Genomic DNA, 19,093 nt, shown 5'->3' with positions numbered 1-19,093 from the left:
GACGTATTCAAAATATTTAATGGGTTATTAGTTTACTAGTGACTGTGATTGTGGCCATCCTATCATAAGTATAGTTATAAACTGTTACTAAAGGCTTATATTATTTTTAAAAAACATAAGACAGTATAAAGGCGTATTATGGCATCATAGGGAAATAAGACTCAAAAGTCCTCATTTTTCGGCCCAAATGTCCTCATTTCCAGAGAAAGAGAATTGGCAGCTCTACACAGAACTATTAATAGAAATCTAATAACGGACGATTGGATGAAGTAAATAAAAAATTGTCGCCGGACGCACCAGAATGTTATTCCATGCCAACATCATCTCACTTGTTTCCACTTGGTTGCTGCAATTATTAGTTTTATGTCACTTTAAGGGTTAGCCACTAGATGGTGCCACACATACATTTGCAATTTGAGCCGTGCTGTTGGAGTGAAGTATAATGGTAGTGAAACACCGAGAGCTTCATCTAATAAATAGCGATAGATAGATGGATGTGAAAGGTGCTATATAAATCGATAGATAGATTCTAAAAGTTTCAGTAAATATGAAATGGGCTACACAACACAGATTTAAATAAGAAAGGTATTATTGAAGTTTTAGATAAGAAAGTCACTACAGTATATAATACACATAAAGAAGGTATAAAACGGGTTAGACAGATACAAAGGCATGATATAATACAGATAGAGTTGTACAAAAAGGCACTATATAAGACATATGAAGATATTATACAAGATAGACAGATAAAAGGCATGAGTTAATTTGGAGAAGTAGGAAAGGCACTATGAAATGGATAGGTAGACATGTTTGAAAAGGCATAAAAAAAGAAAGGCACTATATAAGTGACACAATTTATGAGATATATAGTGCCTTTCATGCCTATCTATGTATCTATCTATTATATAGTGCCTTTTACATCTGTCTATCAATTATATAGTGCCTTTCATATCTATCTATCAATTATATAGTGCCTTTCACATCTATCTACCTATTATATAGTGTCTTTCACATATATCTATTATATAGTGCCTTTCACATCTATTTATCTATTATATAGGGCCCTTCATATCTATCTATCAATTATATAGTGCCTTTCACATCTATCTATCTATCTATCTATCTATCTATCTAAGTGGCACTATTTAATAAAGAGATAGATAGATATGAAAGGCACCATAATAGTAATGCACAGATGTGAAAGGCACTATATAGTAATAATACAGTAGATAAGATAGCTAGATAGATAAATAAACAGAAAGGAAAGGCACTATATAATGATAGATAGGAAATGAAAGCACTATATAAATGGCACTATTTGATTGATTGATAGATGTGAAAGGCACTATATTATATATAGATACATAAATTGTGCTTTATTTGTATCAAAGGGGAAATTTAGCAACCTCAGTCAAATACACAACAGAATTACAAAAAGAAGAGTATTTGGCTAATGATAAGACAGCGGCCACAGGGAGGCACTTTACAGCCAGGGATGTCTTACCAGCATTATAGGCCCCCGAGCAAAGTCGTGTGCTGGGACCTCTATTGTGATAGCAAAACAGAAACATAAATGGGCATCAGAAAGATCGTGGGGTCCCCGGCCAGTGCCCATTGTGTTCATACGTTAAGATATATATGTATTGCTGCCGATACAAAGGAGCCCCCATTGGGTTTCTTGACACTCTTCTGTTGGCCAACTCGCTGTGTGTCACTGAGAGGGTGTGCAGCATAGTTCATAGTGGACGTCAGTTTTGTCTTCATTCCCTCCTCCACCTTGACCTCCCAGGGGTTCCAGAGTGCGTCCTATAACTGGGCCTGCCTTCTTAACCAGCCTGAGTGGATGTTACTGGCCTAGCACAATATGCTGGCAATTACGGAGTTGTAGAAGATGTAAAGGTGTCACCAGCCATATTAAAGGAGCACAGTGTCCTAAGGAGAGCGAGTCTGCTCTGCCCTTTAATGGAATACTCCCCCCATAAATGGTATCTTTTTATATGTTACTTACCCCATGTGTGTGTTGTAGTGATGACTGAGAAAAATGTTTAATTGCATGCTTTCAAAGATAAAAACGTTTATGATATAATACAAGCCAACAGTGATCAATGCTGTACAATAGTATAAGATATGAAAATGTCTAGGGCAAAAAGGCAAAAATCTCCTGTTACTCATGTCGTACAATCCACTTGGCAGTTATTAAGAGTTTTGCTCATAACATGCAAAATGAATACTATTTTTTTTGCTTTAATACTGTTAAATAAACGCTTCTGGAAAAAGCAGATCACATGAGAATGATGTTTCAAATTGAAGAGAGAACACTTGACCAATGAAATAAGACGAGAGACGGGGCTTAGTTAAGTTGTGTGGTTGACTGGTGTTCCTCTGGAAGCCATTCTGTCGCTCCTCTGACTTTGAGCTGACACGATCAGCCAGACGCACTTTCCAATGTGCAATTCCTAGCGCTACCTGCAGGACACTAAAATAATTGGTGTTTATGGGTAAAAACGAATTAAGGAAACAATGGCGCTGGGGTTGGTGGCTGCTTCTTGTCAGATACCACTGCAGTTCAGTCCAGCAACACTGAGGACATCACACCACTAGTCACGTTTAGCCTATTTGTACACTTAATTTGTACACAAAATATCATACTCCTATCGCTGTGGTAGGAAATGTTGATTAATTAACAGGAGTCAAGTTTCTTTTGGTTGGTATTATTTAATTATTGAATACATCTTGAATGTTTCATTAATCATCATGCATTCAGGTTACTAACAGGGATAAATCGGGAATTGCGAATCTACACCGTTACTTGTGTTAGAGACACACAACCCCCATCTTAGTCTCCAGAACATTCCTTCCTTTGCAGCATTCTCGACTTTGTCCATTGTGTAACGAGTAAGGGAACAAGCAGGCCAGACATATACATCTAGTCCAGAAAGGATTTCACCTTCGGCCCTTTTCAGTGCATTCATGGCTGCCAGGACGCTCGGCACTCATTGATTAATGTTCAGGAGCCTGAACTGTGACGGAACCCCTGCCGTCTTATTCTGTTCTTGGTGGCACCGTAAAACATGGTGTGGCAATGGACAAGTTGTTCCGGGCAGAAACCCAGTTTAAGCAATATTGTCAAAGATTCACGTGGCACCAGAGGTGGGGTGCGCACTCTAAGCAGCAAGCCTCCCGCTATTCCAGTTAATTCTTTTAACGCTCTTTCTTCTTATTGTTTGGTGCTTAGAGAAAGTCGCTAAAGCAACAAGGCAGATTAATCTGTTGGAGATGCCAGCCATTTTCAGTTTCTGGTTTGTACCGGAAACTGCTTTTTCGGATTTCAGACCAGCATCATCTGGGCAGTACGCAAATCACCAGTGAGTCTGGAGGACTACCATTTTCTGGCTTACCCACCCAGCCTCTTTTCTTTCCTGTATTATTTTATTTTTTCAGAAGTCTTTGCAGACATCGCCCGATTGTCGCAGGCCGTGGAACAGGCTTCAGGTACAGGGAACGGCTGCCACCTTAGTAGAGAAGGCTAACCCTTGAGAGATGTTAAGTGTCTACATAAGTAAGCGAACCAGCCAAATTTTACACCTCCTTCTCCTCTATCGGAGGGATCGACGTCCTCCTCAAGTTCTCTTTCACTTTGATGAACTCCAGTTCCTTAACTGCTTCTTCATTCACTTGTTGTTGTTCTTTTTCTACCTGTGACACAATGAGAAAAGTAGAGACATGGCGTAAGCTCACTTACAAGGACACTGTGGCGAACATGTAACAAGTCCAAACAACCAGAATAATTGTGTTTGGAACTGATATGAGAAAACCCCCACAAATGACAAACCGTTCATCTCATCTCTATGTGTAGCTGTGCAAAATGGAGAACCCCAAACTCTCACCCTTTTTGTCCCTCTAGACCCCAAAAACCCTTGTCTTCTGGAGGAGGCATGTCTTGGTAACATACAGAAACTTCCAGAGCTGCCTGTAGGACTGTCGGGTATCTCTTTTGGGGGAAGCAGTTTTGTCAAGGGACCACTAGGCACCACTGATCTTCAGGTATTCGTCATTTACGTCCGTGCTATTCATCACTTCTGCTGTCCTGGACTTGTGTGGGACTCTGTTTGTGTTTTTCTATTGGGATCATGGATCCCAAGGATACTTTGAGGATACATCATTAATCCCCTACATTTTCATTCTAGTTATGGATGTTACTGGTAGGTGGATAGTAGGTTAGGTCCTTGTAGATGACACCACTAAGAATATTGTGGAATGGAACCTGGAACAGTGAAGAAGACTCATGGAGGATAGAGGCCTTAAGATTAGTAGGACAAAGACAGTTCAAGGGACACATTTGTTAGATAAGCCTTAAAATGATGGAGAGGTTCAGATATCTTGGATCAACAATAACAGAGGAAGGTGAGCTAAGTTTAGAAATAAACCATTGAATGCATTAAGGTTAGAAAAAATGGAAAAAGTGTATTGGGAGTGATATTTGACCGAGGAATTGTGAAGCGTATGAATGCAATGGTCAGACCACCATTGTTGTATGGGCAGTTAGAAAGGTGCATGGAAAGGAAAACGGGGGGCTACAGAAATGAAGACGCTGGGATGGAGTAACAAAGCGTGATAAGGTCAGGAATGAGAGAATCAGGGGGTACGGTTCAAACTGGGGAAATCTCGAAGAAAATACAGGAAAGAATGTTAAGTGGTACAAGGTATGTAACGAGAAGAAGGGTGAACAGTGTGAGGAGAGGAACCTTGGGAGATGGACGTGTTGGTACGGAGGAGAAGAGAACGACCAAAGAGAATGGATAAACTGGGAGAAGAGGAACCTAAGGGAGAAAGGAGTATCAGGCTTGGAAGTACTTAACAGACGAGAGTGGAGGAAGTTGGTCCATTAGAGTGACCCCATAGGAAAGTAGGAAAAGAAAAAGAAGAAGAAGAAGATAAAGTTTGTGTTCGTCTATTCCTTGTTTGTTGCGCGGGTGTTGTAAATATTCCAGACTAGGGGGCTTTACCCCCTGCTCACTTCGCTCGCCAACCCCCGGCCCACTTTCACCAAACAACAAATCTTTTAATTCTTGTGGATACGCCTCTTCATTGGGAAGAAACACTACTTTTCCCTGATGGCAACACGAATTAGACGATCAACAAGTTTAAAGCCAAACAATATCTACATCCTTCTGTCATGTTGCCTATGTCCATATATTCAATCTCTTTTCCCTTTTCGTCAATATCGCATTGAATTGTGATTCCGTGTTTGGAATTCCATCGTGACAAACGCAACGTGTAACTGCCCGTGAGTGAATATCGTTTCTTTCTCTCTACATGAACTGTGTCTGACAATAGCATTGACACAAATGAGAAATGATCGTCCCGTGGGCGTGGTTGTACATGTTTTAGATGTGTGCGGGACTTTTCCAAATCTCTTTACATAAAGTCTTGTCTCGCAGGATTTCACTTTCACCAAACAACAAATCTTTTAATTCTCGTGGATACGCCTCTTCATTGGGAAGAAACGCGACTTTTCCCTGATGGCAACACGAATTAGACGATCTACAAGTCTCTGACTTAAAGTTTAAATCCGAACAATATATTAGATCTCTTTTCTTCTCCATTCCGTTATTACACCGAGTAATAATTTCTGTTTGTTTGAGACTTTCGAATTTTAATACTTTCATTATCTCTAACCTGCTGTGCATGTGTATCGTGCCAACGTTTTTGAATCCTTTACGAAGTTCTACTTGGTCATCTACTCTTTGTCTTTTATTTCAGGCCCCGGGTGTGGTTAAATCTCTTGGTCCAAAGTCTTATCTCGCTGGATTGAAAGTATCTCTCTGAAAAAGTCTCGTCTCATCCCAGGATTTTTTTATATAACAGAGAGATATGTTTCATTTGATGTGATAATCTAATAAGTATTTAAGAATTTGTCTTCTGTAGTATTCCATTTATTTGAATGGGTGGTTGATTAGGATGAATAGTTACAATCTTGGGTCAATCCTGGCCTTCAAATCCCATCTTTTTCAAATAAGCGTAGCTTTTCTCAGTTATGTGTCTCTGTGGCAACCTCAGTGCTCCTACAAATCTCGAGTTCTGTTGCAACTTCACGCCATCCATGTTTTTCATTTATTTCCAAAACTAAACAAATGGCAAATTGTGCTCGTTTTCCTGTGTTTTGTTTCGTATTTTGTTTTGGATTGTTGTAAAGCATTGACTTTCTGATAACGATCCCCATTTATTAATCCCTTCACCTTTTGGATCCTGCAAAGTCTCTTTTTGTTTCTTCTCGTTGTCTTTTCTTCCATTGTAACTTTTAGGCCATAATCTTCTCTAACTTCTGTGCCGCAGTACTCAACAGTAGGACACTGGAGTGCCAGTGAAACCTGTGATCACTAGAGGGCGCTCTAATAAAGTTGCTTTTCTTACAACCTCAGAAGGGTCTGCTGTGTCACCCAGAATGTTCACTTGAGGTAACAACGGTAATGGATGGCCACTGGTCAGTATGGAGGAAGGTGAGTTCAATGGGGAGGAGATCCTGGGAAAACGTGCAGTACAACTTAGGGGTTATCTGGTCTGATGGGACACAGGATAAGGTTCCTACTTTTACTGGGAAGTTTGATTGACTTCACCAGAATAAATTGGTTACAAAATGGATGGACTGTCCAATCTGCTCTCATTAAAGATGATTTGTAGGAGAACAATAAAAACAAAATGGGAGGAAACTCGGCACACCCATAGAAATGACGCTGCCACTGGTAAAGTTTAAAACTGCCCATCAATATACCGGATCATTAATTGAATTTCCAAAGGAGCTTCAAAGTGGGGCAGGGTGGATTGAGAGTTTATAGGGAGAGTATCCTACCTCTTCTAACTTCAGCTGCCGTTTTTGAAGCTCTGCGGCGAGTGGAGACTTCAGACGCCTGGCCTCCTCCTCTTTCTTTTTCTGTTGGTTCATCTGCTCTCGTTTTCTTTGTTCCAGCACTCTCTGCAGTTCGGGTTTGCTGTCGATGCCAAGGCCCCTGGGAGGCACAAGAAATCAAACCAACCAACCATAAGTCTGTTTTTTGAAAAAAGGGTCTAACATTTAACACCCCCAACTCCCCCCAACCCAGATCTCTTGTACGTGAACAACATTCATCTCTTTTCTAATCTTCTAACTCAATTTCTGAATTATCGTCCCAGCAGAACCAAACATGAATGGTGAAACAAAGAGACAAGAGCCGAGTCTTGTTGTTGTCTCAATAATTCCATAATAGTCACGCTGATGGTGATAATGACTGACTTTGGGGCTATAAAACAGGGTTCAGGCACCTCTCCTCTTCTTTTCTCTATCCTCATGCAGCAGAACAAACAAACTGGACTTCACATTTACTTTATGAGACAGCACTCTCTATCCATCCATCCAATCTAAGCAGCCATCTAATCATACCAGTCCTTATATCATCTACAGTAAACACCTAATATTCCATCAATCCACACATTTCTCAAACCTTCCTATGCCTCCCAGACCATTTATTCAACTACTTAATAACCTATTCTTTCATCCATTTAAATTGGTGGTCCTCAAACCCAACTCACCTCCATCTCCTATAGTTTCAGGTTTTTGTCCCTGCACTCTCATAATCAGTCCATCTTTTTTTACATCTCACTGATCTCATTTCATTAGTTGGTCTTTTTCCCCTCTTATTCTGCACTCTTAAAATATGGAAAGCTGATTAAGGATGGGAAATTTTATTCATGTTTTTATCGTTTTTTTGATATAACGGGTTTCTCGAGACTGTGCAGCATGATTCATTTTCTTATTATTGTTTTTACAAAATAGCGGAATCATTTTCTTGAGATCTTCAGAAAACGAAACTTTGCTTTCTCAATATAACGGAATCATTTTCTCAATATCTCAATGGAATAATTTTCTTGAGATCTTCAGAGAACGAAACTTCTTGATGTTCAGAGAACGAAACTTCTTGAGATGTTCAGAGAACAAAACTTCTTGAGATGTTCAGAGAACAAAACTTCTTGAGATCTTCAGGGAACGAAACTTTGCTTTCTCAATAAAACGGAATGATTTTCTTAATATCTCAATGGAATAATTTTCTTGAGATCTTCAGAGAACGAAACTTCTTGATGTTCAGAGAACGAAACTTCTTGAGATGTTCAGAGAACAAAACTTCTTGAGATCTTCAGGGAACGAAACTTTGCTTTCTCAATAAAACGGAATGATTTTCTCAATATCTCAATGGAATAATTTTCTTGAGATCTTCAGAAAACGAAACTTCTTGATGTTCAGAGAACGAAACTTCTTGAGATGTTCAGAGAACGAAACTTCTTGAGATGTTCAGAGAACGAAACTTCTTGAGATGTTCAGAGAACGAAACTTTGCTTTCTCAATAAAACGGAATGATTTTCTCAATATCTCAATGGAATAATTTTCTTGAGATCTACAGAAAATGAAACTTGGCTTTCTCAATATAATGGAATGATTTTCTCAATATCTCAATGGAATAATTTTCTTGAGATGTTCAGAGAACAAAACTTCTTGAGATGTTCAGAGAACGAAACTTCTTGATCTTCAGAGAATGAAACTTTGCTTTCTCGAAACAAAGATTTTCACAAGATCTTAAGAAAATGAAACTTTTTTCTGTTTTCTCCAGATAATGAAATACATTTCTTGAGATCTTTAGAAAACAAAATTTTGCTTTCTCAATATAACAAAATGATTTTCTCAAGATATCAATGGAATAATTTTCTTGAGATGTTCAGAGAATGAAACTTTTTGATGTTCAGAGAACAAAACTTTTCTTTTTTCAATATAATGGAATCATTTTCTCAATATCTCAATGGAATAATTTTCTTGAGATCTACAGAAAACAAAAGTTTTTGAGATATTCAGAGAACGAAACTTCTTGATCTTCAGAGGATGAAACTTTGCTTTCTCGAAACAGAAAGATTTTCTCAAGAAAACGAAACTGTTTTCTCCAGATAATGGAATACATTTCTTGAAATCTTTAGAAAACGAAACTTTGCTTTCTCAATATAACAAAATGATTTTCTCAAGATATCAATGGAATAATTTTCTTGAGATCTTCAGAGAACAAAACTTTTTGAGATCTTCAGAGAACGCAACTTCTTGAGATCTAAAGAAAATGAAACTTTGCTTTCTCGATATAACAGAATTATTTTCTCAGGATCTCAAGAAAATGCTACTTTGTTTTCTAAAGGTAGAGGCCAACTTTTCTTGGGCTGTCAAGAAAACAAAATGTCTCCCAAAGCACATAGCTTAATGTGTTTCTGACTGGATACCAAATGATGTGGGAGCCACTAGGGGGAGCTGTTAGATACGGACAGCACAAGGACCTTTTGGGGTCATGCCTCATCCAGAAGTGCTTCCTGTGGGTAATAGATTAAGCACCGGAAGTACTACTGGGTCTGGAGTTAGACAAGCGCCGTCCTCTCAACTCGGCACGAGTTGAAGTCAGATGTAGAGGAGGGAGTGGAGAAAGAGTAGTGCAGTACTGCTGAGTTGTGCTGAAGGTGTTGTTTAAAGTACAAGCGCTTTAATCAAATTGGGACTACTTGTGGGTTTGGGGGACTGGTATGCCACCTAGTGGCCGCAAGAAACATTTGTCTTTTCACTGTAACTGTAAAGGTGTAGCTCTCTTTTGCTGTTTTCCTAATAATTTGTTTTATTTTGCATGTAGTTTGCTCCTTTGATTCTGTTCCAACGTATCGTTATTAGCTCAGACACAGGAAGCGGAGGGTGATGGTGCGTGGAGCCTCATCAGGATTGGCTGATATTAAGAGAGGTGACCAGCAGGGGTCAGTACTGGGGCCGCTGCTATTTTTAATAAATATCTATAAATAATTTAGATAGGAATATAAGTAACAAGCTGTTTAAGTGTGTTTTGCCTGCCTATGGTAAAGTCTTCCCTGATGGAGGATCGTAGGAATCATGGGAAAGAGGGGTCCTTTCATCGGATTGGCTGGCCCAGCACTGTTTCAGCCGTGGAATAGCCAATAGATGGAGGCAGCTTGACGGATGAGGCCTCCTGGACTCTACAAATATCCAAATCTTATTATGTGATATTATCTGCTGTTAAATTCTGCTCTGTACTTCCAAAATTTTTATTTTTATACTGTATTGAGGATTTGTTCTGTTCTGTGTATTGAAATATTTCTTTGCGTTATATCGGTCATTTTTGACGTTAATATGTATTTATTTAGAAGGCAGAGTGCTGGCTCTGTGGCTAAGGATCTGGGCTGGTATCTGGAAGGTTGTCGGTTCAAATCCTGTCACTGCCAGAAGGGGTCCTACTCCGTTTGGGGCACTTAGCAAGACCCTTAACCTGACAATTGATCCAGGGGAGCTGTACAGTGGATGACCCCCAAAGTTCATGCCATCTTGTATCAATACAGTGTACCAAATACCAAAAAGGTAGAGGGGTCCTTTCATCGGATTGGCTGGCCCAGCACTGACTCAGCTGTGGAATAGCCAATAGATGAAGGCAGCTTGATGGCCGAGGTCTCCAGGACTCTGAACAAATCCAAATACTATTATGGGATATCCTCTACTGTTGAATGCTACTCTGTACTTGTAATATTTCTATTGGATTGAGGATTACTTGTGTTCTGTTCTGTGTATTGTGTTGTATTGACTCCCCCCCCCCTTCTTTTTGACACCCAAACTACCTGAAAAGGGGTCTCTCTTTGAACTGCCTTTCCCGAGGTTTCTTCCATTTTTTCCTACAAGGTTTTTTTGGTGGTTTTTCCTTGTCGTCTTAAAGAGTCAAGGCTGGGGGGCTTGCAAGTGGCAGGGCCTGTTAAAGCCCATTGCTGCCCTTCCTGTGAGATTTTGGGCTACACAAAAATAAATTGTATTGTATTGTATTGTATTGTATGATACCAAGATAGGTGGAATAGCAGATAATTTGGAATCCGTTATATCATCACAGAAGGACTTGGACTGTAGATAGGCTTGGGCAGATTTGTGGCAGAAGAAATTTAATGTCCGCATATGTAAAGAATTACACTTAGGAAGTCAAAATGTGAGGTTTGAATACACAATGGGGGGTCTGAAAATCGAGAGTACGCCTTATGAGAAGGATTTAAGAGTCGTAGTAGACTCGACATGATCAACTGCCAGACAAGCCATTGAGAAGGCTAACAGAATGTCAGGTTATATAGCGCCTTGACGTGTGGTGTACAAGTCACAGGAGGTTCTGCTCAGGCTTTATAACACACTGGTGAGGCCTCATCTGGAGTCCTGGGTGCAGTTTTGGTTGACAAAAATGACATAACAGCACTGGAGACGATCCAGAGAAGAACGACTAGGCTGATTTTGAGGATGAGTTATGAGGAAAGATTAAAAGAGATGAGCCTTTACAGTTTAAGGAGATGAAGGAGACCTGAGTGAAGTGTCTAAAATTATAAAGGGAATTAGTCCAGTGGATCGAGATGGGGACTTTAAAATGCGTTCATCAAGAATACAGGGACACAGTTGGAAATGTTTTAATAGTAAATTTCGTACAAACATTAGGAAGTTTTTCTTCCCACAGAGAACCACAGACACTTGGAATGAGTGACCAAGTAGTGTGGTGGGCAGGAGGACTTTAGGGACCTTCAAAACTTGATGTTATTTTAGATGAATTAAGTGGACAGGACTGGCGCACGTTGTTGGGCTGAATGGCCTGTTCTCGTCCGGATTGTTCAAATGTTGTAATTAGAATCATCAAGAAGCAGAGCAGACACCAGGGAAGAAGACATTGAGTGCCACCTCAGCTTCAGACCCTCTAAGTTACTCTTTAGGTAGTTATGCACTTAGTTGTTTCTCCTCCTGGATTTTGTGCCCATTGTGGGTTTGTGGCCTTCCTGACTGAGTAGCTAAAAAGTCAAACTCCAGCTGGTGCCATTACTTTTAATTAATAATATGTATGTCCCAATGTGGGTGGCGCAGTGGGTAGCGCTGTGGCCTCACAGTTAGGAGACCCAGGTTAGTTTCCCGGGTCCTCCCTGCGTGGAGTCTGCATGTTCTGCCCGTGTCTGCGTGGGTTTCCTCCTACGGTCCAAAGACGTGCAAGTGAGGTGCATTGGAGGTCCTAAATTCTTCCTAGTGTGTGCTTGGTGTGTGTGCGCCCTGCGGTGGGCTGGCACCCTGCCCAGGTTTGTTTCCTGCCTTGCACCCTGTGTTTGCTGGGATTGGCTCCAGCAGACCCCCTGTGACCTGTTAGGATATAGCTGGTTGGATAATGGATGGATGGCTGGATGTCTCAATGTGCTACAAAACATATTGGCATGGGTGGTCACCAGGAAAGACACTACATAGAATACATCCTTTGCCGGTGTTGAGGTTGCTCTAAATAAGAGGTGTACCTCGGGATGGTGTTCATCTTGAAAGGCGCTATATTCCGCCAGTCTTTTGCTGCTTATGTGACTGCCTTAACTAGAAGAAAACAGGGCACCAGTCATTTCACCCCCTGCGTGCTTGCATTACAAGGGTCCAGGATGAGGAGATAAGCGGGTTCAGGACACGGGTTTGTGATTTCCCCCCCCCAGTGCTGCTGCTTTGAATGACCCTTCGCCGGGTCTGTTATTTGCAATACAATACAATACAATTTATTTTTGCATAGCCCAAAATCACGCAAAAAGTGACGTAATGGGCTTTAACAGGCTCTACCTTTTGACAGACCCCCAGACCCAAAAAAAAAAAAACCCCTTATAAGGGAAAAAAAATGGAAGAAACCTCCAGAAAAGAAGTTCAAAGAGAGACCCCTTTCCAGGTAGGTTGGGCATGCAGTTGGTGTCAAAATAAAAGAAAAACGGGGGTTAAAATAACACAATATACAGAACAATACAATACAATGTATATTTGCATAGCCCAAAATCACACAAGGAGTGCCGCAATGGGCTTTAACCCTTCGTTACTCGGGTGGGGTGTTCTATGTATTTCTCATAGATGGCGCGACGTGGAGCTTTGATGCCTCAAGTTGACTAACGTATTATGTATACAAGAGCGTGCGTCAGTCGTAGGTGGATCTTTGAGCTGATAACGTCGTATTACATCGTTCTGGGTGATTAGCACCCCACCAGAGTAATCCTGCAGAGTATCACTGGTATTTCCGAAATAGCAGAAGATGGCCTCTTACTATATTGTTTTCACTGGTGAATGTCACCGGAATAAATGCTCATGTGGTGTACCACGAAAACACAGGTCATGCATTGCGGCGCAGACTTTTCCTGAAAAAGCTTGCCTTGGACCTTGTTCAACAACAGCTTTGCCGAAGACCGGCCAGAAGTTCGCATCTCAGGAAAGAGATGCAACTGAAGCTCAAAAGAACAGCCGGAGAAAGTTCTGCTGTGAAGCCGCCACCAGGAAAGAAACCCAAACGGGCAAGGTGTGAGGAATGTCCAAGGTGTAAAGACAGAAAAACAAGATTTCGGTGCCATTCCTGCAGTAAATACGTATGCATGGAGCTTTTGGTTCCAACTTGCAATCAGTGCACCACAAGTTCCCAACAAACACAGGAATAGTGGAACTTTCCATGAAGTTGTGAACTGTGACCACTTTTGAAACAGACAGAATGAATGTATACGATATAGAGCAGGGGTGCCCAACGTGTCGATCGCGATCGGCCGGTAGATCACCAAGGTAGTGCAGGTAGATCTCGCTGCATTAAAAAAAAAAAAAACTTAAACGTTAGCCTATCATATCCTCCCTATGGCATTTGCCACTTGATTGACATACAGGGCGGCCAGTCTGAGATCTCCTTTCTTCTAACACACTGGTCATCCCTCACGCACGATCAATCAAACGCGCGAGGTACTGCAAAACTCCTGCTGTGATCTAGTTAGCCTTCCAATTTATATCGACTAAAGAAGGGATTTAAAAAAAATGTCTGAGGAGGGTATGGGCTGGATGTGGAATTGGAGGAGGATTTTTTTCTCTCACAATGTCACAATCGAAGTGCGTTTGTCTGGTCTGTCAATCTATCATTGCTATTCCAAAGAAAGAAAATGTGGAAAGGCACTTTGGAACTGTTCATAAAAAACACGAAACTGACGTCCTTCCAAAAAGTGATCTGAGAAAGAGAAAAGGAGAGGGAACTAAAATCGCACTTAATCGGACAGCCGTCATTTTTCACTCGGCTGAATTCAAAAGCTCCTTGACTGCATTATTCGGCTCTACTTATTTATGCGAGTCAGCCTTTACCGACATGACGATTATTAAATCCAAATACTGTAGTGACCATAAATGTATTGAATTGTTATTGTGCCATAAAGGTTATTCAGTTATGCAAGGTACGACAACATACATTTTTCGTATAAAGTATACTCCGTGCATATATATATATATATATATATATATATATATAGATAGATATATATAGATATATATATATATATATAGATATAGATATATATATATATATATATATATATATATATAGTATATATAGTGTATATATATGTATATAGTATATATATATATATATATATAGTATATAGTATATATAGTGTGTATATATATATATATATATATATATATATATATATATATATATATATATATATATATATATAATATATACAGTATATACACAGGCAGTCCCCGAGTTATGTACGAGATGGGGACTGTAGGTTTGTAGTTAAGTTGAATTTGTATGTAAGTCTGAACAGGTCCATTATTTTAATAAATACTATTGTTGACCGACGTTAACCAAGTGCCCTGCCAATGAATGATGGAGTGTCACCACCTCTCTCCGACCTTTTTGTTATTTCTACTTTATTTTCAATGGTGATGGTTTTTCTCTTCTTTACTGTATTACCAGCACTGGCATCAGATTTGTGTTTCAGAGACATTGTTGAAGGGTGAAGACAAAAGGTTAAGATGAGCTCTTCTGCACAGCACTCTACACGCCATCACAGCAGGAAGGCACGCATCCTCAGCACGTCTGATGTATAGGGTTGGCCAGATCTAATTATTGCAATTTTCATTACGCTACAACTTATTCAGTTTATTACATAGAAAATCACCTGAAAAATCCTGGACCATCGAGAAGTGTGCGAACTGACGACATGAAGAATCGTCTTTGTGCAGAACTGGAATCGTCCTCTCATAAATCAAAGTCATCCAGACGATCTGGGCCACCCTGTACTGACAAGAGAAAACTTCCTGCTATGTGCGTAACAGTACAAGCAGGCTTGCTGTTGAGAATGACTGGGGACAGCGACGGGCGGTTCATCACCAGCCCACCTCACAGTCGCCTCCACTACAGCAAGCTGTCTGCAGCACCACCGCCCCCATTCAACACGCAGCCGTCCGAGACACACTGCAATGCTACCCCCCGCCACCCCGTTCACCCTCAATGGCCTCCGTTCAGCCACAACCGGGTCACTGCTTGCAGCATTACCAGCCGCCCACCTAGAACGAATGGGGCAGCCGTGTGTGGTGGGCAGGCAGTGAAACCGCTGGCCACCGGGAGCCGGCCGAGGGACACTACACTGTGCGTGCAGCGAAATCGCCTCCATCCAGCCACCGCTTGCAGCGTCCCCAGACCTAAGATGACGGAGCGGCAGTTACTGAGGCGCATGCGTCGCAGCTGCGGCCCCGTTCATATGTCGTAGGTCGGGTGTCCGTAACTTGGGGACTACCTGTATATATAATATATAATCTTTTTTTAATGTAGTTAGATCATTTCGACCTGGTCGTTTTAAAAGTAGCTCACAAGCCGAAAAAAGTGTGGGCACCCCTGGTATAGAGACATGAACCTTTTTTTTTTATTCCCACCTGTAATTATTGAAAAGGAAATTCTAGACAGTAATTTTGTAAACATGAAAAGCCAGAGAATGCTGCATGTCCTAGTAAAGATTAATTAAATTGCATTTAAACTACTTCTTATAAGCATTTCTCCATAAATAACAGTGGGGTGCAATACACCCCAGCCGAGCACTTATGAGAGTTCACGAAACCCGAGTAATGAAGGGTTAATAGGCCCGGCCTTTTGACAGCCCACCCCCAGCCTTGACTGTCAAAAACTCCCAAAAATGCCCTTATAGGGGAAAACAAAATGGATGAAGCATTTCACAACCTCCTGTTTTTCTTCCACAATGGTGCATTCATCGGAAGGGGGGAGACGAGCTAAGACTTGCTTTCTTTTCTTTAGCCCTTCTTCTTCTTCTTCTTCTTCTGCCTGGATGAGCGGCACTTCACGGCGCCGCATGGGCTGCCAGCGTAGACGGCGGGATAGCGTCCACAGCAAAGCCGTTCTTGTTTTCCAGTCACGCTCGCTCCCTGCCCTGCTCGGCAGAACCGTTTCTGTGAAGAGTTTTTGCTTTGTCTCAAAGAGCAGCCGTCCGGGGAATTAACATGTGAAAGAGTTGGAGAGAATGGCGCCGCTTTAGATGACAGCAGAGTGGAGTCCAGATGAAACAAAACGAAATGTACAGTGCGTTCAGAAAGTATTAAAAACCCCGCGTCACTTTTTGCACACTTCGTTTCTCTTTAAATGGACGAATTTACCATTTTCTACCCCTCGATCTACACTTAATAACCCATAATGACAAAGGGCGGACGTGTCTGGCGAATTGTTTGCGGATTTATTAAAATCCCCAAAAAACGGAAATCTCTCGTTCCTAGAAGTATCTGGAACCTTATGCTGGGGCCCACCAAATTGTGCTCAGGTGCCTCCTGTCTGCTTTAAATCTCCGTGAGATGTTTCTGGAACTCGAGTGGGGTCCACCTGTGGCACTTTTAATTGATTGGATGTCATTTAGAAAAGGCCCACTTGTATGGGGATTGAGAAACGGGGAAAAGTTCATTTGACGTTCAATACACAAATAAACACATTTTAAAATATACTCAGCAAAAAAAGAAACGTCCTCTGACTTTGAACTGTTTTTACTTTCAGTAAACTTAATGTGTAAATATTTGTATGAACACTAAAAGAGTCAACACCATAAGACGTAAACTAAAAATGTTTCACAATGTGTCCCTGAATGAAGGGAGGCTCAAAATCAAAAGTACCAGTCAGTATGTGGTGTGGCCACCAGCTGCTTGAAGTACTGCAGTGCATCTCCTCCTCATGGACTGGACCAGATCTGTCAGTTCTTGCTGTGAGATGTTACCCCACTCTTCCACCAAGGCACCTGCAAGTTCCTGGATATTTCTGGGGGGGAATGGCCCTAGCCCTCACCCTGCGATCCAGCAGGTCCCAGACGTGCTCAATTCCTTCGACGATAAACACGAATCCGTCCATCACCCCTGGTGAGACAAAACCGTGACTCATCAGTGAAGAGCACTTTTTGCCACTCCTGTCTGGTCCAGCGAAGGTGGGTTTGTGCCCATAGGCGTTGTTGCTGGTGATGTCTGGTGAGGACCTGCCTTACAACAGGCCTACAAGCCCTCAGTCCAGCCTCTCTCAGCCTATTGCGGACAGTCTGAGCACTGATGGAGGGATTGTGTGTTCCTGGTGTGACTCGGGCAGTTGTTGTGGCCATCCTGTACCTGTCACGCAGGTGTGATATTCGGATGTGCCGATCCTGTGCAGGTGTTGTTACACGTGGTCTTCCACTGCGAGGATGATCAGCTGTCCTTCCTGTCTCCCTGTGGCGCCGTCTCACAGTGCGGACATGGCAATTTATTGCCCTAGCTAGCCACATCAGCAGTCCTCATGCCTCCCTGCAGCAGGCCTAATGCACGTTCACGCAGATGAGCAGGGACCCTGGGCATCTTTCACAGTCGGTAGACAAGTCTCTTTAGTGTCCTGCGTTTTTAGAACTGTGACCTTAAATGGCTACTTTCTGTAAGTTGTTAAGGTCTTAACGACCATTCCACAGGTGCATGTTAATTAATTGATTATGGTTAATGGAACATGCATGGAAAACATTGTTTAAACCCTTTACAATGAAGATCTGTAAAGTTATTTGGATTTTTAAAACATTATTGTTGAAATACGCAGTCCTGAAAAAGGGACGTTTCTTTTTTTGCTGAGTATATATCTGTATGGTAATCGGTATATTGTGGTATCCGGGTTGAACTTCTTCAGGCTGGTGGTGGTAAGGCTGTCCTCCTGGCATTGCAAGCAATCTTTGCTTCCATTTGGGAGTCTGGCATCATCCCAACTGACTGGAAAACGAGACTTGTCGTCTCTATCTGGAAAGGGGAGGTCGATCGTCTGGATTGCAGCAACTACAGGGGGATAACGCTGCTCTTGGTGCCGGGTAAGGTCCTTGCTAGGGTCGTCCTCAATAGGATCCGTGATCACTTGCTCACCTACCAGTGACCTGAACAGTCTGGTGTTACGTCAAAGAAGTCCACCATCGACCGCATCCTGGCACTGAGGGTTTTCATGGAGCGCAAACGTGAATATCAGCAGAGTTTCTTTGCAGCCTTTGTCGATTTTCGTAAAGCGTTCGACTCAGTTGATCAAGCTGCCCTGTGGGACATCCTGAGGGTTCATGGGATCCCCTCGAGGTTGCCGGATATCATGGCCAGCCTGTACACTGGTACTGGGAGTGCTGTGCAGAGTGGAGGCAGGACCTCTGTGTTTTTCCCAGTTGATTCTGGGGTTCGTCACCGGTGTGTTTTTGCTCCTACTCTGTTCAGTGTTTGTATGGACTGGGTGTTGTGTGGGGTCCAGCGGCTGGGGGGCATCTGTTGGTGAAGAGAGAGAGTCACTGATCTTGACTTTGTTGACGATGCTGTGATCTTTGCGGAGTCAATGGAGGCTCTGATTGAGGCGCTCGAGAGAGACTGAGTGAGGAGTCTGAGTGTCTGGGCTTGCGAGGTTCCTTGATAAAAACCAACAAACCAGGCCTTCAATGACTTCTTGGGCACGGCCATCAGCAGTGTGTCTGTCTGCAGGGAGAGTGTCGACCTCGTCATTGAGAGGTTTACTTACCTCGGCAGTGACATTCATGTCTCTGGTGACTCTTCCTATGAAGAGTCCTATGGGGGTCATGAGGTCACTGGAAAGGGGTGTGTGGCGCTCCCCATATCTGCAAAAGCATGAAGGGTCCAAGTCTTTAGAGTCCTGGTGCTTCCTGTCTTGCTATATGGTTGCGTGACTTGAGATGAAGACTGGACTCCTTCGTATGTGTCTCTCTGGAAAAT

General features: G+C 42.0%; 1 protein-coding gene across 3 annotated transcripts in view; it reads right to left on the bottom strand.

The window, feature by feature from the left end:
* Positions 1-2,695: 2,695 nt before the first annotated feature.
* Positions 2,696-19,093, bottom strand: part of si:ch211-236d3.4 (actin-associated protein FAM107A) — an 87,845-nt gene continuing 71,447 nt past the window's right edge. For all 3 annotated transcript variants that reach the window (XM_039770909.1, XM_039770910.1, XM_039770911.1), the window contains 2 exons: positions 6,851-7,007; positions 2,696-3,696 (listed from right to left, as the gene is read on the bottom strand). In XM_039770909.1, coding sequence (XP_039626843.1) covers positions 3,580-3,696; positions 6,851-7,007 — 274 coding nt within the window. In that variant the 3' untranslated portion in view covers positions 2,696-3,579. The remainder of the gene's footprint in view (positions 3,697-6,850; positions 7,008-19,093) is intronic.

Source organism: Polypterus senegalus, chromosome 12, assembly GCF_016835505.1.
Source record: "Polypterus senegalus isolate Bchr_013 chromosome 12, ASM1683550v1, whole genome shotgun sequence".
NCBI lineage: Eukaryota > Metazoa > Chordata > Cladistia > Polypteriformes > Polypteridae > Polypterus > Polypterus senegalus.
Note: the sequence above shows the minus strand (reverse complement) of the source record. Positions and strands in the feature narration are given on the sequence as shown.